The 26,842-nt window shown below is 38.2% G+C and overlaps 1 protein-coding gene across 4 annotated transcripts in view; it reads left to right on the top strand.

The window, feature by feature from the left end:
• The window catches only part of LOC114662065 (CD9 antigen-like), a 140,041-nt gene extending 119,038 nt beyond the window's left edge, over positions 1–21,003 (top strand). For 3 of the 4 annotated variants that reach the window (XM_051934400.1, XM_051934398.1, XM_051934399.1), the window contains 3 exons: positions 2,922–3,014; positions 18,104–18,187; positions 20,286–20,473. In XM_051934400.1, the coding sequence (XP_051790360.1) occupies positions 2,922–3,014; positions 18,104–18,187; positions 20,286–20,393 (285 nt within the window). In that variant the 3' untranslated portion in view covers positions 20,394–20,473. The other variant, XR_007936334.1, reaches the window with a different exon arrangement.
• The last annotated feature ends 5,839 nt before the right edge of the window (positions 21,004–26,842 follow it).

The following is a 26,842-nucleotide window of genomic DNA, read 5'->3' as shown; positions in this document are numbered from 1 at the left end:
TCACTGTCTAGGACAATACCGACGGTGTCGGGTTCAGATCTCCCAGAAGCTGTATGGGAGCATGGAGGGAACCCGCATCGTCACATCAAAACAAAAAAAATTTAACTTCTGCAGCGTTCTAAGCATTCACTGTATGGCCTTCAGTCACTTCATTTACTTTACATGTTGTAAAATGAACTAGCAACCTTATACTAACTCTGTAAATGCAAAATAATGGCAAAGTGAACGTAAGGAAACAAAACTTGTATTGACACAAAGGGCCTACCTATATGGGTTTACCAGGTGGGGTGACTCATCCAGTTGCCCACTTACAAGAACTTTTAAGGCTCTCCCTTTCTCATCTCTTGTCTCTCTTTATGTTATTAGCACTAGGTCTTTAGCACTAGGTTTCAATGCATTCATAAACACTATGTAACCCATGAACATCAGTGGTCTATGAAGTGGTATCTTTGCAGCCTGTCTGAAGAGGTCGCCACACCTTTGAGTTAGGGACAGCATGCTTCCATATATCTGGCTGTAGCATGATGACCAGTACCCTTTCCAACTTCAGCTTTAATAGGAAGTTTCAAACTCCTCAGTCCCAAGAGAATTTGCAGCTGTCTAGACCAGGTGGTATTGTGTCCCCAAATAACCCATCATGACCTGACACACTTTCTGTTTAGAGACCTCACTAGCATCTGTTGGGAGAACATAACATGTTTCCTCCTTAGTTGCCAGTCTCTGTTTCTTACAATGGTTTCTACCTGTTGCCTACCTTGTACACCCTGTACATTTACTGTACATGCCTTACTACTCCTTCTTGAATTCTATTACTTTATTTTTACTATGCTTCCACTTTTGAACTAAATACCACTAGATTTAGACTTTTGTTGCACACATTCATTTATTTTTTTTTTAACTTCCCTAAATTAAGGATGTTTCTGATTGTTTGGACAATGATTGTGTCATTGGCATGGCTTCCTGTGGATCCATAAACTATCCCATCACAAGTGAGGGATAGGAAGAGTACAATAGGACTAAATGAACAATCATTCCAAGTGTGGTCATTCAAAGTAATAATGGGTCAAAAGCCATGATACATGTTGGGATGCCTACTCGGCTTTCCCTATTTATTTATAACTGAAAATGAAACATTGCTCGATGCTATGAATATTAACAAATATTTGTTACCCTCAGGCATTCTAACAGATACACTGATGCCTATGAAGGCTTCTTTATAGGTTCTGTTCTAGGCTTCTGCTCTCTTGTCAACCAGTGACTCCTCCTCCTGGGTGGCTGGGCTTTTATGGTCCTAGGGCTGCCCTGTGGGACATCCTGAAGGTTCATCCTTGAGGTTGCTGGATATCATGGCCAGCCTGTACACTGATACTGTGAGTGCTATGCAGAGTGGAGACAGAACTTCTATGTTTTTCCCAGTTGATTCTGGGGTTCATCGGGGATGTGTTCTTGCTCCTACTTTGTTCAATGCTTGTATGAACTGGGTGTTGGGCAAGGTCGTGGGGTCCAGCGGCTGTGGGGCATCTGTTGGTGAAGAAAGATTCACGGATCTTGACTTTGCTGATGATGCTGTGATCTTCACTGAGTCAATGGAGGCCCTGATTGGGGCACTCGAGAGACTGAGCGAGGAGTCTGAGTGTCTGGGCTTGCGAGTGTCCTAGATAAAAACCAAGATCCAGGCCTTTAATGACCTCTTGGGCACAGCCATCAGCAGTGTGTCTGTTTGCGGAGAGAGTGTCGACCTTGTTGAGAGGCTTACTTACCTTGGCAGTGACATTCATGTCTCTGGTGACTCTTCCTATGAAGTCAGTAGACGGATTGGGAGAGCATGAGGGGTCATGAGGTCGCTGGAAAGGGGTGTGTGGCACTCCCGATATCTATGCAAAAGTACGAAGGTCCAAGTCTCTAGAGTGACCTGAGATGAAGACTGGACTCCTTTGGTACTGTGTCTCTCTGGAAAATCCTTGGGTATCGTTGGTTTGACTTTGTGTCGAATGAGCGGTTGTTCATGAAGTCCCGAATGAGGCACATTACCTGCATTGTGAGGGAGCGTCAGTTACGGCACTACAGCCATGTGGCACATTTCCCCAAGGGTGATCTAGCTCATAAGATCCTCATTACTGGGGACCCGAGTGGCTGGACCAGGCCAAGGGGTTGCCCATGTAACACCTTGCTGCGGCAGATAGAGAGTCATTTCCGGAGGGTGGGACTGGACCGCGTGTCTGCCTAGGGGGATGCCAACTGGGATCCCGAGTTGTTTCGTTGTGTAGTGGGGGCAGCAACGCACTGTACCAGTGCATGCTCCCCAACTTGACTTAACTTGACAGAAAGGGGCGGAGTCAGTTGCCCTCACTGGGTGGTTTCTCAGCACTGTGGAGGCAAAGGAAGATGATACAGTCACACAGACACTCAGCTTGTGGTTGTATTATGTGCCTGAGAGAAACCTGGATGGTGACCCTCTGACACATGTGTGACATAAGCTTGTCACAAACCAACAAACAGTAGCAGTAGACTATAAAAGTAAGAAATGAGAAGGCGAGCAGTTTTGTGACTGTTTTCCATGTTTAACTTATGGTTGGAATTTTAAGATATATTGATAATTTATTTTTTTCAATAATGTGAATTTTATAACTTTCTGTAATTTTAGTCATAATGTTTTTATATAAAAGCAAAAAATGCTGAGTTGAACAGACGAAATAAAAGACAAGGAAAACCTGCAGACAACACTAAGATGGCTGCCACATCAGTCTAACGTACAAACCGAGACCTAGTAAATGCTATCAGTGAAGGCACCATGTCCCCTATTGATCCCACCTGCTCAACAATGCCTTACAATCTTAGAATGGAACCAAAATGATTCAACTGTGTAGAAACACACATATGAAGCTAATATGTAATTTTTCACGGCTTTTTTCAATTTACAGTTTGATTGCTGTGGAGTTGCCGGGGGTGTTTTGGAACCGTTTGTTCATGAAACGTGTCAGATAAAAGGAATATGGGGCCAAGTTACCACAATGGTAAGTACTGTATGTCATTTTTAGGTACAATAAGCACCTTTTGCAATTGCCACATCTGTCTGCATGAAAGAACTCTGCTCCCAGTTAATCAATTTTGTTAAAATTTGGCCCACTTATTTCTCAAGGAAATTTGTCAGGATAGTTAATTTTTAATTGAGATATCTCATCTACGGCACAATGTAAAATGTTTGCAATTTCAAAATCTTCCATTGAAAAGCAATGGCAAATTTCTGAACTCATCTTCTTTAAAACAGAGTAATATTCTGTGTACTATTTCTAATCAGTATTTATTAGCTGTGTTCTCTAAAAATAATGGGCAGGTCTCTCGCTTTTGCTTCTGGTTTATACAAATGAAACAAAGCAGATGAAAAATTACTCATATTGAAGCTTTATACAAGTCAACATTTTTCTTATTAAATGTTAATGAAGTTGAAAAAGTTTACAAATTTTGAATGGGGCAGCAGTTCATCACAGGCCACGCACACACACACACTTATGCTCGCTCACACAGAGCCAAGTTAATGATACAAAGCAACCTAACATGAATTAGGAAGGAAAATTGGAGTACCTGGAGTAAAATAAAAAAATAATTGGGGTGAATTTGTAAACTCCACATAAGGAGTGCAATTGCTGTGATTCAAGTTCTGGACTCTTAATGCTATGGGGCAGTTGCAGTTAGAACTGCACCACCATGCTGCCTTAAAATGTATCATTAGCGATTAAATAGCGCTTCCTAATCTAGAAGGTGCTTGCAGTCTTATGCTTTTACTTTGAAAATTAATTTAATTCCAAGAGCCCACTTATTCCATTGTAAGGTTACAGAGGGCTGAAGTCTATGGGCCCATTCACACTTGAGCATTGTAAATTTCCAGCATTTGTTTAGCATTTGTGTTTTTCAGGCTTTTGTGATCTTTTTCAAGCACTTTAAAGGTATTTCTTGTGCATTTTTCCAGCATTTTTTTCAGTGTTTTAAAGAAGCTTTTTGCAGCAACCCTGGGCGTAAGGCAAATGTGCTGGACATAGTATTTTTTTTTTATGTACTGATCCTTTTCAGGATTCTGTCATACAGTGAAGCAGAAAAGAATGTGCAATCCAGTAAAAGATGCATATTATTAAAGTATCTGTTTAGTTTCAATTCAGTTATTTGCTGAAGATATTTTGAAACCGTGTGATTTAGTGTCTCACCAACCAGTGTTCACCTAAGGGCTCAGACTGGGGATCGAAAAAGGGGATGGATGTTATTTACTTCACAAAGAACTAAACTATTTTCTTAATTGATAAGTATTACTGACACTTTCTATTATTAATTGTTAATTCACTAAGTTAAGCACACTCTAATAATACCGATCACTCCAAAAATTCATTGGCAGATTAGGCAAACCCCATCCAGTTGGCACTGTGAATCAGAAATAACAGCTCTGCGCTACCTCTGCCTATTTGTTAAAACATCTGTACTAAACTTTCACCTAAATAAAACTAAATGTATACTTATAACTTTTGTTTAGTGTTTCTTACTTAATTGTAAAGTACATGTGCAATTGACTACTTTCTTTTGCCAGCATTTTATGAACACTACCATTGATTTCAACAGAACAAGTGTTTTGCTAAAAATGCTTGAAAACTGCTGCATGCCTGAATTTTCTATACCACTTGCTGCTAAGACAGTTTAGGTGTGAATAGTGTCATTGAAAATAATAGAAAATAACTTTTCAAGCAGTTCTGGAACATTCTGGTCTACCACTAAAACACTAGAAAAGTGCTCAGATGTAAATGAGCCCAATTAGATAGCAGCACTAACTATTGTACCTACTGCTGCATTTTGAAAACTGTGGAATTCATTACATTCATCTGAATTTAAGAAACGTGATGCATTTTTTTTTAAACACAATTTTATTAATTATATTTAAAGAAAACAACATTCCATACAATCATGTCAGTCTTAACAAACTAAGAAACATGATGAATTATTGATAATAAATGTTAAAGATATGCTCATTTTTATAATTGATTTTGTATAAACATATACAGTGCTGTGTAAAAGTTTGGGCATCCCTGAGAAAATAGAATATTTTGCTGATTTTTGAAGTGAAAGTATTAAATACAATATCCTGTGACAAATAAACATTCAAACAAGACTTTTGTCCACATATAAGGCAGTGATGCATTTTACTCCATGAACTTAAGCATAGAAGAAAAGAAAAATCACACAGTAAATGTGGCTTGAGCAAAGTTTGGGCAGTTGTCCTTGTTAATACTTAGTGACCCCCACTGTAATGGATGTTATAGCCTGCAAATGCTTTTTGTAGCCCACTATGAGTCCTTTTATTTTAGAGATGGAAATGTTTGCAGATTCTTCCTTGTGGATTACCTCAAGTTCAGAGATGTTTGTAGGCTTTCTTGCAGGTACAACATGCTTCAGATCTACTTACAGATTTTCAGTAATGTTAAGGTACAAGTACTGTGTGGGACATTTCAAATGCTTCTTGAGGTAGTTCATGACTTTGATGAATACTTCTGATTATGTCCTGTTGTGGTAGCCAACCTCTTTTCATCCAGAGTTTCTTGGACTTTATGACATTTGCATCCAGAATTGTCTGATATCGAGTGGAATCCATTCCTCTTTGTATGTAACATTTCTGTGCTGCAGTTCTGGCTATGACATCACCCCAAAGCATAATGGATCCACTTGCATGTTTAATAGTTGGCAAGATGTTCTTTTAAAGAAATGTTGTCCTTTTATTCCCAGAATCACTTCTGGTGATTGTGGCTGAAAAGTTTCTTGTTAACTTCATCTGTCCAAAACACTTGCATCCAGAATGACTATGGCTTGTCCAGGTGATCCTTTGCATACTTTGCCTTTTGTGACAAGGTCGGAAGTAGGGCTTCTTGCTTAGAGACTCTGGTGATGCAAGCAACTGTTGCACTGTGGAAGGGTGCACCATAACTCCATTGTTGGATAAATCCTCCAGCAGACCCTTTGCAGTGATTCTGGGATTTGTTGCACCTTTCAGCCTTACAAATCTGTAGAGTTTCCAGAAAATTTTCTTAGTGTTCCAGATTTTTTTTTTGACTTGCACAGTAATGAATGGTCTGTGGTGTTGGGCAAGTTTTTAAATAAATAATTGGGTGTGGGGCTTCAAACAGATGCGGGCATATTATGCTCTGTGGTTAATTGAGGTACTTGGCCGATTGCACCAAACTTGTCTGACAGACAGAATGTGAAAAAATTAGTGAATTTGGGGTGATGCATATTAATCTTACAAAAAAAAAATGTGACAAATATGTAGATGCAATAACAGCTCAGGTTCAATGACAGATTTACAGAACAATTAAAATATGGAATAATCTTACAAGAAAAGTTTGATGCTGAAGAATTGATCTTGGTGGAAGATATGGGGAAAAAATGGCTAAAAATGTTAATAAAAAGTATAACAATGTTGACTATAATGATGAAAGTGAAAGATTTGCTAAACCAAAAGGCAACTGCAGAAAAACATTGTTGGTTAACCAAACCGTAGTCATGAAAGTTTTTTTTTTTTTTTTATCTTAGCAGTAAAATGTCAAGGAAGAGGAAGTAGGTTAAAATATACTAAGAAACAATGCTAAAAACATGTTCCAATATCATAGTTTATTTCTCTGAGTTTATTACCTGTGAAAGAATCAATAAAAAGCTACAAGCAATATACAGGACAGCCATTTAGAGTGCCATTAGGTACAATAAATAAAAGTGATTTTCTTGTTATAATGTATTATTAGTAGGCATGATTCTTTCATAATTGCCATAGGACAATTATAAATAAAATTACAATTATTAAAATGATTTTTAATGATATTTTTGGCAGATACACATCTCTCAATAGTAATAATTGCAAGAAGACAATTACAATATAAATATATATCCATCAGCCGCAACATTAAAACCAGCTGCCTAATATTTTGGACGTCCCCCTCTTGACACCAAAACATGCATGAACTCCACGAGTCCTTGAAAGGTGTCCTGTTGTATCTGACACCAGGATTCTAGCAGCAGATCCTTTTAAGTCCTATAAGAAGTGAAGTGGAACCTCCTTGGATCTGACTTGTTTCTCTAGCACATCCCACAGATGCTTAATTGGATTGAGATCTGTGGAATTTGAGACCAGGTCAACACCTTGTTCCTCAAACTGGTCCTAAACAATTCCAACAAAGTGTAGCAGTGCACATTATTCTGCTGAAAGAGGTCCATCAGGGAATACCATTGCCATGAAGTGGTGTATGGGGTCTGCATCTGTCTTTAGGTGGATGATACAAGTCAAGATAACATCCACCAGTTTCCCCAGCAAAACATTGCCCAGAGCAAAACACTGCCTCTGATGTCTTGCTTTCTTCCCATAATGCATCGTACAGTCATCTCTTCCCCAGGTAATCAACACACACACACCTGGCTGTCCATATGATCTAAAAGAAAACAAGATTCATTAGACCATGCCACCCTTTTCAATTACTCCGTGGTCAAGTTCTGATGCTCACATGCCTATTGTAGGTGCCTTTGGTGGTGGATAAGGGTCAGTGTGAGTGCTGTGACTGGTCTGTGGCCATGTAGCAAGCTGCAATGCACTATGTGTTCTGACATCTTCCTCTCATGGCCAGCATTAAGTTTGTGTTCTGACACATTTCTCTCATGGCCATTATTAGGTTTTTCAGCAATTTGTACTACAGTAGCTCTTCTGTCAGTTTGGACTAGACGGGCTAGTCTGTGCTCTCCATGTGCATCAATGAGCCATGGGCGCCCATGACACTGTTGTTGGTCCACCACTTGTTCTTCCTTGAACCACTTTTTGGTAGGTACTAACCACTGCATACCTGGAACACCTCACAAAACTGCTGTCTTTGAAGATGCTCTGACCCGGTTTTCTAGCTGTTACAATTTGGTCCATTTTTTACTACTTCCAATGCATCACCTTCAAGAACTGCCTGATCACTTGTGGCCTAATATATTCCACCCCTTGACAGGTTCCATTGTAATGAGATAATCAGTGTTGATCACTTCACCTGTCAATGGTTTTAATGTTGTGGCTGATTGGTGTATAGTATGAGTAAAATACATGCAATGTAAATAAGTAAAAGAAAATGGGAAAAATGTGGTAGTGACCAATGAAAATTACTACAGTTAATTAAACAAGTAATGTAAGAAAACAATATGAACAGCCTAATCATTGCATGATATGTTGAATTGATATGATATGTTGATTTATTTGCTGGCATAAAATTTACCAATACTCTGGTATTCGCAGATAGCGTATAACAGTTCTTGAGTGCACTTTAACTAAATACTTTGTACTCTTTGAGTAATCATTTTCATTTTAAAGAGATGTGAATCTTGAGATTACAATACAGTAGAGTCTCACTTATCCGACATAAACAGGCCGGCAGAACGTTGGCTAAGCGAAAATGTCGGATAATGGGAGGTGTTAAGAAAAAGCCTATTAAACGTCAAACTATGTTATAATTTTACACATTACGAGCCTAATACAGTGGAACCTCAGTTCACGAACATCTCTGAACATGTACAAATCGGGTTATGACCAAAAAGTTCGCCAAACTTTTGCCTCTGTGCACGACCACACACTCGGTATAGGAACAAGCCAGTTTCCCTTTCGGTTTGTGCACACCGATGATTTCCGCACATGTTCAGTCTCTCCCTGTGCCTTCCCTGTGCAGCGTTAGAGAGCGCGAGACAGAGACACAGACAGACACATGCACGCGCAAGAGAGAGAGACACACGCACACACACGCGAGAGAGAGACACATGCACACGCGCGAGAGAGAGACACACACACGCACGCATGCACGCACACACATGCGCGAGAGAAAGAGAGACACACACGTGCGAGAAAGACGCACACACATGCGCGAGAGACGCATGCACGCACGCACACACACGCGCGAGAGAGATGCACGCACACACACACACATACGCGTGAGAGACACGCACGCCATAGAAGGCCAGCCACATAATCCACTGTAATCATGTTTTACAACAAAACAACAGAAAAAATTAACTAAAAAAATGAAGTTAGCAACAAAAAATAGACTAAGCTCACACTCGCAACTTGCAGTTCTTGTTGCCGATTGATGTGGTTTTTTTTTTCGGTGGGATGTCAGATAATACAGAATGTTGGATAAGCGAAGGTTGGATAAGCGAGACTCTACTGTATATACTCTGGAGTTTAGTTACTTATAAGTACTGCAAGCAAGGGGAGGGCTAATCCATTTATGATTTTATATTTGACTAGCAAAATACCCGCGCTTCACAGCGGAGAAGTAGTGTGTTAAAGAGGTTATGTAAACATATATATACATATACATATATACATATATATATACATATCTACATATACATATATATACATATATATATATACATATACACATCCACATATATATACATATATATATACACATATCAACATATATATACACATACATATACACACATACATACACACACACATACACATATATACATATATACATACATACATAGTGCGTTGTAACATGGGCTGTGATTGCTACATGGGAGGGAGACGACAAATCACAGCTTCCCGCTTTCTAATCGGGCCTGTGATTGGTGTTTTGACTGATGCCCAGATCCCACAGTATGTCCCCTTAGGAGAGGCGTTAGGCAAGTGTAATTGAATAGCGGTGCTGCAAGTTTATCTTTACACCTGTTTTTAAGGCTTATTGACTGAAAGGGGCTTTCATGAAAAAACTTAGGGCTTTGCTACAGGATACACCCTCCACAAGTTAAGGAAGTAAAAAATAAAGGTATATATTTCTGTTTTATTTAAACCTTTTAAGTTTGTATGCGGGCGGCATGGTGGAGCAATGAAAGGTGCCAGTTAGGAGACCTGGGTTCGCTTCCCAGCGTGGAGTTTGAACATTCTCCCCGTGTCTGTCTGGGTTTCCTCCGGGTACTCCAGTTTCCTCCCACAGTCCAAAGACATGCAGGTTAGGTGCATTGGCGATTCTAAATTGTCCCTGGTGTGTGGGTGTGTGTGGGTGTGTGTGGGTGTGTGCGCCCTGCGGTGGGCTGGCACCTTGCCCGGGGTTTGTTTCCTGCCTTGTGCCCTGTGTTGGCAGGGATTGGCTCCTGTATTTAGGATATAGCGGGTTGGATAATGGATGGATGGACATTTGTATGCATAGCCGTATTTGCCCATTTTCGTTTTTTTTTCTTTCTTCAGTAATATTTCAGCAAACCCGGAGCTTGTCAGTTCAAATCCTGGTACTGACACCACTGTGTGACACTGAGGATGTCACTTCACCTGCCTGTGCTGCAAAAAACAAAAGTAATGTAACAAATTGTACCTCAGATGTTGCAAGTTGCTGGAATAAAGGCATAAGTAAAATAGATAAATATGTATTATACACATAGGAACTATTCATTTATTTTCAGTTAAGTCATCTGCAGCAAACCTTTATAAATGAGGGTTTCTCCTTTTTAGATAGTGCAAACTGTTTCTTCTTCGTTGAGGTTTTCTCTTGGAGAGCTTTTTTCATTTCATTGAAAATTAAAGCAGCAGCTGCCAAAATATGTAGCTTTCTTATTAATTTTTCAACATTGTGTAAAATAACTTTATAAAGTAACATAAAAGGTTTAAATTCTTGTTATCCTTTTACACTAAAATATTACTAAAGAGATACAAAAAAAGTAAAATGCATATGTTGTTTTTCTTTAAGGAGATTAAATATTACTGAAGAAAGAAAAAAAAAAAACTAAAACAGCCAAATGGGGCTATGCATACGAACTTAAAAGGTTTAAATAAAACAGAAATATATACCTTTATTTTTATTTCCTTAACTTGTGGAGGGTGTATCCTGTAGCAAAGCCCTAACTTTTTTCGTGAAAGCCCGTTTCAGTCAATAAGTCTTAAAAACAGGTGTAAAGATATTGACAATAAGCTACGCAAACCCACCAAGACATGGAATTCATTTAAATCAAGGCGCTGCGCTATCTTCTTCCAGATCAGCCCCAAGGCGTTCATATTTTTCAAAGCAGTTCTGGTCTCCATCGGCATCTGTAGCTGAGTCGAAAAACACCATCCCATACTATTAGTTAACGATTAACACATTTCTATATGTATTGTAAGCATACAATACAACTGATAATATGTTGTGCTTATTTATCTGGTGTACCGACATTTTTGCGCGTTTAACGGCTGAAATCTAATGTGGTTTGTGCCCTTCAGAATGAAAACAGTTTGCATTTACCTTTTTAATAAAAGGCGAGCTTTTAAGCCTGAGAAATCACCCCGTAAATGCACATGTTTAATTGCACGTGTTAATATGTATGCTTACACACTGTTTCTTCTTCATTGAGGTTTTCTCTAGCATGTAGATCGGGGTAATTACATTCATGGCATTCGTAGTCTGAATCACAATCTGATTGTATGGGTGGTTACCTACTAGGTAACGCTTATGGTTGTCCAGCAAGTCAGCTAACATCAGCCACGGTGCCTTCAGTTGTGAGAAGCAGATCATAGAATGGTTGAAAATAGTTTACTGTCAAATAATGCAAAGAGTACGCGACACGTGTTTCGCCCTAATTCTTGGCTCATCAGGCGTACACACTCACTGCACTCGCTTACGGGAATCGAACCTCGGACGTCAGCGCTAGAGGAGCTTCGCAGCGGTGAAGTATTGCTTTTAAATTTTAATTAAGAAGAAAAGAAAACCTTTTTAAATTGAGGGAAAATATACCAATAACAATTTGTTAAGGATCTGTTTTTTTGTGAAGCTGCCTTTACACAGCCTGTCCACTGTTTTATAAACGAATGCCATATAAGGCCGTCCTTTCTCCTTCACAGTCAGTTCACGTGATTACGTATGAGGCGTGATGACGCGATACGCAACCCCCGCAACCCTGCCTCCCACGGCCAGTGAGCTGCAGTCCATTACTGTATATGGACAAAAAAGAGGTTCCAGTTATGACCGTTACACTTTGAATTTCGAAATGAAACCTGCCTAACTTTTGTAAGTAAGTTGTAAGGAATGAGCCTGCCAAATTTCAGCCTTCCACCTTCACGGGAAGTTGGAGAATGAGTGAGTGAGTGAGTGAGTGAGTGAGTGAGTGAGTGAGTGAGTGAGTGAGTGAGTGAGTGAGTGAGTGAGTGAGTGAGTGAGTGAGGGCTTTGCCTTTTATTAGTATAGATAAAGGAACATTTTTAAATTAGCACTAAACTTAATTAGAAACAATGAAAGTGTGACTTAAGAACTGAAGTTATATATGCATATGTTAGTTCTAGTTATGATCCTTGCTTCCATGTTTTCTGTTAAATTTACAGAAAGAAATAAAAAAAAGATCAAACAGCTTGACCATTAGTGATGGATGAACCCGCTGAACTCGCTTTGCCTTGTGTTCGCCAAAATCACAGAAATGTTTTTGAATTTCACAGAACTCCACGAAATGTGTTAAAAGGTCAATGAGGAAGGAGAAATTGAACTAGTTTTGAGTGGATAATGATGGTGCAATGGTCTTTTAAGCATCCTTGAAGGCTAGAGAAAAGTCTGTCAACTATGCTTGGCCGATTATTATGGCGAAATGTGTGATCTGAGATGTGAGGCAGCAGTGCTAACCAATGCACAGCTATGCCTCAAACAACAAAAGACTCAGACGGAATGAATATCACCAATACAATTTCAATCTACAATGACAGGATTTTCTAATCAGCAGTCCTGAATTCAGGCTTAAAGTGAATTTGAATCTAACTTGCCAACACATTGGCACTCGAAGGCCTTCTGCTCCAAATGGAATGCCAATCCATTACACATTATCATATCTGTTACACAGTAAATTCTAGTGATAAGTGAAATTATTTGTGTGAACTGAATTCACATTGAAATTCTGTTTTGCAGAGTTAAAGAAATGCTAAATTAATTGTTTCACTTCTGGCAAAATTTGTGGCATTTACCAAAGAAGACAAACATTTACAGGTAGTTTCTGTCTGGAAGTGATTTCATGCATTAATTATTCAGGCATCTGCTTATCATTTAGAATTTAAATAAATATTGCTAATGGAAAAAAAGTTGCTGAAAATGTTTATATCCTTAATTAGGTTAACGCAGTTGCAAGGATAACGAGGAGGGAGGTGGATTTTGGCAGTGGCAGCTTGTTGTATACTGAGTTGTAGTTCTTGTATACTTTGATTTGGTGTAAACACAGTAATGTGCACAAAGATTTGCTTTAGTATGAATTTGTGTGGAAAATTATGCAGCATGTCACATTTTTTGAAAACCTGTACTACTTCATTGTGATGTGAATAAGAGCATTAACAGAATTGATTTTACTGATTTGGTACAAATTACGTGCCTGATGCAGCATCAGTAAAGGACACAGATAAACATGGAAGTTTGAATATGAGGCCTTAGAGAATGAAAATCCTTGATTTCCTCCCAAAAGAACCTTTTAAACCCCTCCAATCCCCCCCCCCCCCCCCCCCAAAAAAAATGAATTAGTGAGTTTTGAATTTCATAACTGTGATTATAACGTTTTGAAAAGCAAATTTTAGGGTCAGTTTCATGACGCTGTATTTGAATCAAATTGTGCCGGTTTTGCTCATTGCTAATAATGTCCAACGTGATGGTGACACAAGTTTCTTTAGCGAAACAACCACAGGAAGGAGTCTCATTCCGTGTTAACCTTCAAGATTCTTTTTTTTTTTTAAATTTTATTAATTTTATTGTAATCATTCCATACAAATAGATCAATTTTTACAAAAGATAGGATTGAAAACAAGTCGCCCCCCCACCCCTGAGAGAGAGAGCATGGCCAACAGAGTAAAACTTAAGGCTTGTAAACATACCTAAATTGATGAGTTTAATAGGGCAATAGAGATAGATGGAGAAGAAAAAGAAATGTGGAGATAATTGCTGCCTCGGTGCATTACGAACTTATTCTAAGATATTATTGATTAGATCCTGCCAGGTTTTGAAAAAATTCTGTACAGATCCTCTAACTGAATATTTGATTTTTTCCAATTTCAAATAGTATAAAACATCAGTTTCCCACTGACTTAAAATAGGAGAGTTAGGATTCTTCCAGTTTAGCAAAATAAGTCTGCGTGCCAAAAGTGTAGTGAATGCAATCACAGTTTGTTTGTCCTTCTCCACTTTAAACCCAACTGGAAGAACACCAAACACAGCTGTTAATGGGTTAGGAGGGATTGTGACCCCCAAGGCTGTCTGAAAGGCACTTAAAAATTTTGGTCCAAAATGATGTTAATTTGGTGCATGCCCAAAACATGTGACCCAGTGAGGCTGGGACTTGATTGCAGTGTTCGCAGGTTGGATTTTGCCCTGGAAACATTTTGGACAGTTTTTAGGTGAGACAGATGTGCTCGATATATAATTTTGAGTTGAATAATTGTATGCTTTGCACATATGGAGCTTGAGTGAAGTCACTGCATTGCTATTTTCCACTCCTTTTCTGATATATTGATTAAGAGATCTTTTTCCCATTGTCCTCTTGGATCTTTAAAAGGGAGGGACTGCAAGATAATTTTATATATTGCAGAGATGGTGTCTAAGTCCTTGAAATTTAGCAATATGTTTTCCGGTATGGAGGTGGGTGCAAGATGAGGAAAATCGGGCAGGTTCTGTTTAACAAAGTTCCTAATTTGAAGATAGTGAAAGAAATGTGTGGCTGGAAAGTTACATTTGGAATGTAATTGTTCATAGGATGCAAAGATGTTGTCTATATTAAGATCTCTAAGCAATTTAATATCTTTTCCAGATATTAAAAACTGCATATGTTTGCGAGGGTTGAAAGAGGTGGTTCTCTTGCAGAGGTGCCACAGATAAAAGATTCTCCATCTTAAAATGCTTTCTACATTGGTTCCATATTCTGAGTGAGTGAAGCACAATTGGGTTATTAGTATATTGCCGATAACTTGCATTTATCGGGGCACAAAGCAGGGAATATAAAGAAGCACTGCAGAATTTTACTTCTATTGTGGACCAAGCCTGTGTATGTTCATCTATTTGTGTCCAAGTTTTTAATAGCTTGTATGTTTGCTGCCCAGTAATAAAACTGAAAGTTGGGTAGAGCCATGCCACCGTCTGCCTTGGGTCTTTGTAGGGTCGCTCTTTGGATACATGGATGTTTTGAGTTCCAAATGAATAAGGTTATTGTTGAATCTAATTGCTTAAAATATGATTTATTAATGTATATTGGAATGTTTTGAAATAAAAAAAGTAGCTTAGGAAGAATATTAATCTTAACAACGTTAATTCTTCCAGCTAAAGTGAGATGAAGGGTTGACCATCTATGCAAGTCTTGCTTAACTTTTTCCATACAGACAGCGAAATTTTGTTGATAAAGAGCTTTATGTTTACTTGTGATGTTTACCCCTAGGTATTTGCACTGATCTACAATGATAAAAGGGAAGGTGTCCAATCTAATATTGTGTGCTTGAGAATTCACTGGAAAGAGCACAGTTTTATTCAAATTAATTCTGAGACCAGAGATCTTTTGAAATTCTGTAAGTGCTGTTAAGACTGCAGGCACAGAATTTTGTGGGTCTGATATATACAGTACCATAACATCTGCATATAGAGAAATTTTCTGTTCCAGTCCTTCTCTGAAAATCCCCTTTATCTGATAAGAATTTCGACAGTAGACCGCCAGTGGTTCAATGGCAACTGCAAATAGCAGTGGTGACAAAGGAGCAACATTGTCTGGTACCACATTCTAGTTTAAAGTAGTCTGAACAAATGTTGTTAATTCAAACTGAAGCTTCTGGATTGGTATACAGTACTTTGATCCATGCACAAATGTTCAGGCCAAACCTAAATTTCTCTAATGTAGTGAAAAGGTATTTCCATTCAATCATATCAAATACTTTTTCTGCATCCAATGATAATAATATTTCTGGGGTGTTTGACTTTGTTGGTGAGTTTATTACATTAAACAGGCATCGAAGATTGGAAGATAAGTGTCAACGCTTGATAAATCCAGTTTGATCTTGTGATATTACCGAAGGCAGCACTTTCTACATCCTTCTAGCTATGATTTTTGAGAGTATCTTAACATCATTATTCAGAAGAGAAATTGGTCTATATGATGCACATTGTGATAAGTCCTTATTTTGTTTAGGAAAGACGGTGATTAATGCTTGGCGAAAAGTTTGAGGTAGAATTTGATTGTCTCTAGCTTCTGTAAATGTTGCTAATAGGAGGGGAGCCAGCTGAGTGGAGAATTTCTTATAAAATTCTGCAGGGTAGCCATCAGGGCCTGCTGCTTTCCCGCCTTGAAGTGACTTTATAGCATCTAGTAATACTGATAGCGCCAGAGGTTTATTAAGTTCCTCTACACTAAAAGGACCTATTTGTGGCATCTGTAATGTATCCAGAAATGCAATAGATTGTGTCTTGCCTTCTTTAAACTCAGTAGAATATAAGGATTTATAGTAGTCTCTAAATGTGTGCATTATATTTTTATGGTCAATGATTTCATCTCCGTTCGTGTTGGTGATTACTGGGATTGCATTGCGAACTTCTTGCTTGTGGATTTGTTGAGCTAAAAGCTTATTAGCTTTCTCTCCATGTTCATAGTAATGATGCCTGGATTTATAAATTAGTTGTTCAGTTTCTTTAGTTTTCAAGAGGTTGAGTTCTGAATGCAGAGCCTGCCTTTTCCTATGTAGAGCCTTGCTTGGAAGCCTGGCATGTTCTTCATCTACTCTAGTAATTTCATTTATTAGTTCTGATACTTTCTTGGTTTCTAATTTATTCCTGTGGGAAAGATATGAAATAATCTGTCCTCTTAAGAAGGTCTTTAAAGTTTCTCAGAGTATTCCTGCAGAAACCTCTGAAGATGTATTTGTCTCTAGGAAGAAACTGATTTGTTTGGATATAAATTCAGTAAAGTTCTCGTCTGCTAATAGAAGCGGGTTAAGACGCCATCTGCAAGGTGAGTGTGTGGGGCATAGTGACTTTAGCTCCAAGATCAGAGGTGCATGGTCAGAAATAACAATAGCATTGTACTTGCAAGATTTAATTGTAGGCAAGAAATTATTATCTATAAAGAAATAATCAATTCTTGAGTAGCAATGATGTACTGGTGAGTAGAAAGAATATGTTCTTGAGTTTGGGTTAATAAACCTCCAGGGGTCTGATAAGTTGTGGTCAGTTACAAACTGTGTAATTGTCTTTGTAGTGTTAGTCATCCCCCCTGTGACAGGAGTCCTATCTAAGAGTGGATTTAAAACACAATTGAAGTCCCCAGCCATTATAATTTTATGAGTGTTCACATTGGGAATGAATGCAAATACATTTTGCATGAATTCCTTATCATTGACATTCGGTGCATAAACATTTATCAAAATCATTTTACAGTTAAATAAGTTGCCCATGACCATCACATATCTCCCTTCAGGATCAGATACTACATCTGATGCTACAAATGAGACTGTTCTACGTATGAGGATTCCCACACCTCTAGTTTTCTTTGTAAAGCTAGAATGGAACATTTGGCCAGTCCAGTCCTTTTGCAGCCGGAACTGATCCTTGATTAGTAAGTGGGTCTCCTATAAAAAATACTATTTTAGCGTTTAAACCTGTTAGGTGAGAGAATACTTTCTTAACCGCACTTTCGCTCCCCATTTCGCTCTCAACTGGAGACGATGCAGCAGTCCTGAGGAGTCAGGGCTTTCGCCCATCTGTTCCAGGTCAGTCTCTGAAAGGCTGTACCTTGAGCTTGAACTTGGACTTGCTGTTCTGGGCTTGGATGTAGCTTGAAACCTTCAGGATTCAAATGTCTCATCTGCATCAGAATACAGGGGTCTCTGTGGTATAAGGTAAAGTATAATTTGTTCCACAACTGCATTTTGTATCTTCAAGGTTTCCCATTTCTCTCCCTATGCAAATGTCTTATTAGAAACATTTCACCCCAACTTTATCTGTGTCATGTCTACATGTAACTGGGACCGTAAGCAAGCGTGAGGGGCTGTTAGCACTTAAAACAAAAAAGGAAAAAAAGAGCATGAGTTTACTGTTACTGTTGATTAATATTCACCAAAATCCTTTGCTTTGTTTTTTTTTTTCCAAAGGCCTGTCCCCAACTAATTCCGAACAAATTTAACTCATCTGGAGTAGCCATACTTTATATCTTCATAGCAGTGGCTGCATTCATGGTATGAAAAATTAAAAATCTGTTCAAGACTTCTTGCTGATGTGGAGGTTTCAAGAGACACAGACTGTACTTAGTGAAAGAGGTCATATTTATGAAAGTTTTGACAGTGTTAGATATATTTTTATTAAATAGCCTGCATCTTGTATGTTGTTATAGCCGTGCTGCTGCACAAATTATATTTATTACTGACATGAAAGTAACATGCAATGTTGTAAAAAACAGTAAGAGCTAAATTAACTCTGTAAATCAAAATACATTCTGTCATATGAATTGTTTAAAGTTAAGCTAAAGATTATGATAACTTTACATTGCACATATTTGAAAAGCATTTTAAACAAGTATGGCCAAGGCTTAGTGCAATGAGAGCAGTGGCAAAGAATTTCAGTCACGTTATAGGATTAAAGTAACATTGTTTTTTTTTTCATAATAACACAACGGCCCAAGGCTTGAAAAGATTTTTAAAGTGGGAACCAACCTTTTGTGATTTTCTTTACATTTTGGTGGTACTGAATAATAAATCTTGTTAAATAAGGAGATCTTCAGATACTCTTCGCAGAGATTTTCGTTAAGGTAGTGAGGTATCTAATTATCTGAAATTAAACTAAATGTGTAGGCACCCCTTAAACCAGACACAAAAAAATGCCCGAAGACTGACCCAAAGTTAACTGTTTGTAAGTCTTGGCATGCTAACCTGAGCACTAATGACATTGCTGTAGTTATATTTATTATGCCCACATGAAGTGACCACTGTTGTGTCATAGAAAACAGTCTCACCTGAGCACCTATGAACTTCATTAAAAACAATGGCACTTTCCTTGTGTTAAAGTGGTCACAGTGGTAGTGCTGTTTCACTAAAAAGACCAGGGTTCACATCCTGGATTCTCCCTGTGTGGCGTTTTCATGTTCTTCCCATGTCTATGTGAGTTTCCTCCGGGCACTTTGTTTTCCTCCCACTGTCCAAAGACATACAGGTTAGGTGAATTAGCAGTGCTAAATTGGCCCAGTTTGTGTTTGTGTGTGTTTGTGTGCTTGCCCTGCAATGGACTGATGCCCTGTTGAGTGTTTATTCCTGCCTTGCCTCCTATTCTGCTTGGAATAACTTCCAGCTCTCTCATCCTCTCACCTTAGGCTTCTCCCAGAAGTTAGACATGTGATGCTGGACTCACCTGCCTTTGGAACACTCAGGATTAAGATCCAGAACATTTCAATAAGATAAAGAATGGTACCCTTCACTATGGGGGTTGTATACACAGGCAAAATATGAGGTTTGAATGATCCTCTAAAATCAAAGTTGAAACTGAAAACTCTGTGCAATGGTGTTCTGAAGCTATGAATAAAATAATAACCCATGTAATAAATTATACTGTGATAGCAGATACCCACCAGAAATGACAGGCTAAAGCAAAGTAAAATGAGGAATATATTTCTGTCATTTATTTGACCAAGCCATCTTAAGTGAGTGGCTAGTGCTTGTGCTGCACTCCCGTTGGGTATCTTACTGGCCTGCCATGACTGGCAAAGCTCCCTTATTCTTTAAGCATTTTGAAAAAGTTGCTTTTTGTTTTTCTAGTTCATTTGTTCTTCTTAGTGTGTGCTATGCTTTAATTTTTCTGAGCTTTGTCCTTTTAAAGATGAATGTCTGTGACGCCCCCCCACCCACAACACCTGTCTGTGTACATATTCATTGACCCTACGTTTGTGCATAGAAAAAAATGTAATCACATTTATAAGGAAGGTAATTTGCAGACAAATACTGTCTGCTGCATAATGTGAGGCTGTGTCATTAGCCTCCCTTTGATATGGTAAGCCATTTAAAGATCCCAGGTGACATCTAACTCCTAGTCCCCTTTGAAGGTCTGGAAAAGTGGTTCTGTGAAAAGGCGAGAAGGAGTAACAGGCGGAACAGCCTACTTTGAACTTAAAATGAGGGTTTTGTAAAAGGTATGGAAATCTAAATTCAGGAACTCACATTCACAAGATCTCAAACAAAGAAAACAAAAAAGTTGAATGCAGTCAGAAAGCAGGAAGAAACTGGAACATTGTCCTCATTGATGTGTACCTTCAGTTCCACTGATTCATTTCTTTCTTTGCTTCTGCAGGTGATGACAGCAATCTTCAATGGCATACTACTGACAGCAATTAAAAAAGACAAGAATCAAGTATCCCAAGAGGCCTTGCCACTGCATATGCACATGAACAATTTTTAAAGACTGTCATTTCGTACTTCTTTTTTTATCCTCAACCTAGACCTCATTATAACACACTCTTCTGTTTGAACTTGTTATAGCTACAGGAGAAGTTGTAGTGATGTACCAGTATTGACATCTGAGGACAGGCTTTTTGTGCTGTACAGGCAACAGTCCTTGATTTGTTCTGTTTAGCTCGATGCCAAAATCTATGCATAGTTTTATTAGAAAAGGGATGTTTGCAGCTTTCTTTTAGACCATTTATCTTTCATTCAAGCCACTTCCTTCTCTTTAGAATTTCAGCACATCAGACTTTGTGAAACCATGTAGATATTACATAGGACATCTTTAACAAGGTAATCAACAAACATTCCACATCAACAGCATCAAAACCTTCTAAAAAAGGAGCACATTGACTCCATCTGAAAACTGATCTTTCTGTCCATTAGAGTGCCTTGTTGTGGGCAGCTGTCACTGAGAGTTCCTCAGAGTTTTGTAGATCAACATGTGTTTATGTGGTTGTCAAACATTTTATTTAAGGTTTTCTTAATGTATGGATTCTTTTACATTTATTGATTTATTTGTAAATCTATCATAATAGGTATTATAAAGAGTGCAAACAGAGCAAAAACTGTTTTTGGCCATTTATTATTATTACTATCAGGTGGATTTTGAGAGTCTAAGAATATTATTATTATTGTTGCTATTATTAATAATAATTTAGAAGAAGATTTTGCGCTAGGCAATTAAAATTTTTTTCAATTTTAGAAATGTTCTAAGCCTTGGTGATTTTTTTTTTTTATTTAAGTAATGGCCAGTCTCCATTATTATTGTGCCTATAAAACATATTCACCCACTTGGAATTTTTCATATTTTATTAGAAAAATATACTTTAATGTCAAAGTGGTCTAAATTTAATCACAAATACAAAACATAAAATGATTGATCACTTAAGTATTCACCTCTTTTAATGTGATACACTTAAAACCTCAATGGTGCTGCCAAGTAGTTTTAGATGTCACATAGTTCAATGGAGATCCCCTGTCTGGGGTTTCAGTTGATTGTAGTATAAATGCTCCTCATCTGGAAGGTTCACCTTGTAGTACATCAGTATGGTGGCCTAACCCAAATAACGATGGCAAAAGAACAGTCCAAGCAACTTCATGAAAAGGTCAATAAAAAGTACAAGTCCCTTGGAGTCCAGTAAAATCAATCATTGAGAAATGAAAAGAGTATGGCACAGCTGTAAATCTGCCTAGAGCAGATCATTCACATAAACTGAGGGATTGTGCAAGAAGAAGATGAGCTACAGTGGCTGAGATTGGAGAGACTGTGCAGAGAACAACTGTTGTCAGGGTGCTTCACCTGTCACAGCTTGATGGGGGAGTGGCAAATAGAAAGCCGCTGTTAAAAAAAATGCACACAGAGTTTTCCATTAGGCACATAGAAGACTCTGAAGTCAGCAGAAATAAGGTCTATGATTGTATGTGACAAAAATTGTGCTTTTTAACCATCAGACTAAATGCCATGCTTAAGCAGTGTATTATCAAAGGCACACCATCTCCACTGTGAGCCGTGGTGGTGACAGTGTCAAAACCTCTCTGCAGCAGGTCCTGGAAGGCTTGTGAGGATAGAGGATTAAAACAGGATATCCTTGAGGAAAACTTGATACAGTCTGCAAGTAACCTACACCTTGGTAGAAGATTTGTTTTCCAGCAAAAAAAACAACCCCAAGCATAAAGCCAAAGCTACACAGGAATGTCCTGGTCAGAGCCCAGATGTCAATTTAATTGAGGATTTTTGGCTGGATTTGAAATAGGTTGTTCACTCGTGATCTCCATGCAACCTGACAGAGCTTAAGCGGTTTTGCAATGAAGAATGGGGAAAAGCTGCAGTTTCCAGACGTGCAAAGTTGTCATGGTTGCCAAAGATGCATCTACTAAATACTGACTTGAAAAGGTCAAATGCTTATGCAATCAATTATTTAATGTTTTATATCTCTCTATTATAAAATAAAATCTTGAGATGAGACTATTGCCAAGAGATTTTTTCAAGTCCCGCCCACCTCTCAACCATTTCAGGTTAACGGTCCACGCCCACGGTCCTCTCACCTCTCATTCTTGTGAATGCTTTTGTCAGACACAGTTCCTGTGCTCGTATAAATTTTTATGTTTTCCTTACTTTAAGTTCCCAATAAAAGAAGACTTTTTATGTCCAAATCTTATTGAAGAACTTCATCCCGAAGGGTTATCAACAGAAGAAATGAGTACACAGGTAATCCTAGCACCGAGAAATGAAAATGAATTAACGTGAAATTATTCGATCGGTACTGTTGAAAGGATGTGTTGTAATGTTATTGCGCAATTTATGCATGAGTGGTGGGCTATGTAATAGGACAAGATTAGTTGTATTCAAAATTTGTCGAACAATTCTGACATGTAAAATCTTAACTTGCAACAAGAAAGGTAATGTAGTGCATCTTCCACGGATAACATTAGACACCAAAGGAGATCTTGATATGCCATTCGTATTAAAACTTTTACAGTTTCCCGTTAGAATAGCTTTTGTTATGACAATGAACAAATCACAGGGACAAACATTTGAAAAAGTCAGTTTATTTATTAGAGAGAAAGAAACGCTGTTCACTCACGGGCAGTTATACGTTGTGTTGTCACGATGTAACTCCAAACATGGAATCAAAATTCAATGTGATATTGGCGAAAAGTTAATTCCCAATATTGTTTTTACTGAAGTTTTAAAATAAAAGTGTTAGTTTAAAAAGTATTTGTGTGTTCATTTTAAAGCCAAACAGAATGAAAACGTATAATGCAAAAAAAAAAAAACTAACGCAACATGAAATATAATTAACTTTCAATTTATTTAGTTTTACTATTTTTTACTATGGTTAATTACTTGCTGTAATGTAAAATAGTTAGTTCTATTATGCATATGTAACAATTCCCATGAAAATAACAATCTGTTTAAATTGTACATCCGCTTCCCCATACGCGAGTGGCAGAGCCGCGAAGTGGTTCGCTTGTAGTACCCACCCGGGGGTTGGCAAGCAGGGGGCAGAGCTCCCTAGTTTGTAATTAATTTAGACCAATGCCAGAAATGGATATACAGTAATCCCTCGCTATATCGCGCTTCGCCTTTCGCGGCTTCACTCCATCGCGGATTTTATATGTAAGCATATTTAAATATATATCGCGGATTTTTCGCTGCTTCGCGGGTTTCTGCGGACAATGGGTCTTTTAATTTCTGGTACATGCTTCCTCAGTTGGTTTGCCCAGTTGATTTCATACAAGGGACGCTATTGGCAGATGGCTGAGAAGCTACCCAACTTACTTTCTCTCTCTCTCTCTCTCTCTCTCGCGCTGACGTAGGGGGGTGTGAGCAGGGGGGGCTGTTCGCACACCTAGACGATAGGGACGCTCGTCTAAAAATGCTGAAAGATTATCTTCACGTTGCTATCTTTTGTGCAGCTGCATGTCAGCTCGAAGGGCACGTATTGATTTTTGCTTGAAAAACAAACTCTCTCTCTCTCTCTTTGTCTGCTCCTGACGGAGGGGGTGTGAGCTGCCGCCTTCAACAGCTTTGTGCCGCGGTGCTTCGCATACTTAAAAGCCAAACAGCCCTATTGATTTGTTTGCTAGAGATTGTTTTCTCTATCTATGTGACATTCTGTGCTCCTGACACGCACTCCTTTGAAGAGGAAGATATGTTTGCATTCTGTTAATTGTGAGACAGAACTGTCATCTCTGTCTTGTCATGGAGCACAGTTTAAACTTTTGAAAAAGAGACAAATGTTTGTTTGCAGTGTTTGAATAACGTTCCTGTCTCTCTACAACCTCCTGTGTTTCTGCGCAAATCTGTGACCCAAGCATGACAATATAAAAATAACCATATAAACATATGGTTTCTACTTCGCGGATTTTCTTATTTCGCGGGTGGCTCTGGAACGCAACCCCCGCGATGGAGGAGGGATTACTGTATTATGCTTAAATGAAAAAAAGAGTGAGCGTCGAGCTTCATGATCCAGTAACATTCATCCAAAGAGTGATGAGGTTTTGTACCCTTTGGAGTTTTGATCATGGCAATACACTAATAAGAAATCAAAGGGGGCATGGTCTCAGATTTTTGAGTGCTGCTATAGGCTGACATTATAAGAGCCGGAGGTTTTGGATATATATGATGCAAGTTGGTATGCACAAAACACTACCAGCATGCAAATGCTAAACATGGAGAAGTACCTGTGCCTAATGGCCCACACCTGATAATATTGATATTAAGCAGTCTTTTTCTGTTGATTAAAAAAGCCACTCTGATTCAATGTTATATAAAATTAAACTGTAAACACTTCTGGGGGCTGGTGAACACTTTTTATACTCACTGTAGGTGGTGGTAGCTTCAAAGTAGCGTCCTCCCAAACAATATGCTTTTTCCTCAATGGATCTCTCATCTCAGGAAACAAGAAAGCTTGGAAGTGTTCAGTTGTGATGTGACTGATCTATCATGACGTTACCCTTGATGGCTAAATATCATTAAATCACAGTCCCTTCAGCTTCATTTAGGTTTTTAGGAACATGATGAAATTCTGATTAATTTTTACTGTTCTTTTCAGATCCTCACACCCATTTTGATAATTAAGCTTCCAATCATCCTTTCTAAAAATCTGGAAAAAAATTCTGCAAAGTTCTCAGTCAAACTAATTAAACATTACAACAACAACAACAACATTTATTTATATAGCACATTTTCATACAAAAAGTAGCTCAAAGTGCTTTACATAACGAAGAGAAGAAAAATAAAAGACAAAATAAGAAATTAAAATAAGACAACATTAGTTAACATAGAAAGGAGTAAGGTCCGATGGCCAGGGTGGACAGAAAAAACAAAAAAAAAAACTCCAGGAGGCTGGAGAAAAAAATAAAATCTGTAGGGGTTCCAGGCCACGAGACCGCCCAGTCCCCTTTGGGCATTCTACCTAACATAAATGAAATAGTCCTCTTTGTAGTTCGGGTTTTTCACGGAGTCACTTGATGCTGATGGTTATACAGACTTCTGGCTTTTAATCCATCCATCATTGTTGGGACATCATGGTGCTTTGGGTAGATGGTGGTGGCGCACGCCACCACCAACAGGACACCGGAAAAGGAAACAGAAGAGAGAGTAGGGGTTAGTACAGTTTTTGAATGAATAGTTATTATAATGAATTGGATATACAGAGTATCAGGATTAAATTACAGTGAAGTTATGAGAAGGCCATGTTAAAGTAATGTGTTTTTAGTAGTTTTTTAAAGTGCTCCACTGTATTAGCCTGGCGAATTCCTACTGACAGGCTATTCCAGATTTTAGGTGCATAACAGCAGAAGGCCGCCTCACCACTTCTTTTAAGTTTTGCTCTTGGAATTCTAAGGAGACACTCAGTTGAGGATCTGAGGTTACGATTTGGAATATAAGGTTTCAGACATTCCGATATATAAGCCGGGGCGAGATTATTTAAAGCTTTATAAACCATAAGCAGAATTTTAAAGTCAATTCTGAATGACACAGGTAACCAGTGTAGTGACATCAAAACTGGAGAAATGTGTTCGGATTTTCTTTTCCTGGTAAGGATTCTAGCAGCTGCATTCTGCACTAGTTGCAAACGATTGATGTCTTTTTTGGGTAGTCCTGAGAGGAGTGTGTTACAGTAATCTAGCCGACTGAAAACAAACGTGTGAACTAATTTCTCTGCATCTTTTGATGATATAAGAGGTCTAACTTTTGCTATGTTTCTTAGGTGAAAAAATGCTGTCCTAGTGATCTGATTAATATGCAATTTAAAATTCATCCAAAGGAGATTTCTTTTTCACCAGCATTTTCCCTTATTATTAAGCATCATTTTGTTCTTTTGTTGTTGTTGTTTTTTTTTACCATGGTGACCAGTTTATCATTGCAAAATGTCGAAGGCCACCTGACTGGATATTCTTTTATTCTCAACCACCTTGGAAACTTAATGTCCACTGATATATTGTTTAATATTTGGAGGATTTCTGTTCCATCCTTAATAATTTTTTACATAAAACGATGCACATACATTGCTCTGCTTCTTATGTATTTTTTTTATTAGGACAGGGACAAGATATGTGTTTTTAAACAGTCCTGTCTAAGCACTGGTACAAGGCATAGATATGGCTTCCTCCTAGAAAAGGTTAACGCTTCTCCTTTAATCAGCAAAGACTTGAAAAACCTTTTGATCACGCTTCATGATGAGTGGTTAAAAAGTATAAGACTAACAAGGAATATTCCAGTGCTACAATTACAGTCTATCCTGGAAACATCTGACGCAAAGCAGAAACAAATCCCAGAAGATGTGTCATCCATTGCATAGCTTACTCACACAACACAGAATCACATAATCACAGAAGGTGTTTATGTATTTTTCAAGCTGAAATTATTTATTTGCAATAATGGTATAAATGAAT

This window comes from Erpetoichthys calabaricus, chromosome 12, assembly GCF_900747795.2.
Source record: "Erpetoichthys calabaricus chromosome 12, fErpCal1.3, whole genome shotgun sequence".
NCBI classification, from domain to species: Eukaryota; Metazoa; Chordata; class Cladistia; order Polypteriformes; family Polypteridae; genus Erpetoichthys; species Erpetoichthys calabaricus.
Note: the sequence above shows the minus strand (reverse complement) of the source record. Positions and strands in the feature narration are given on the sequence as shown.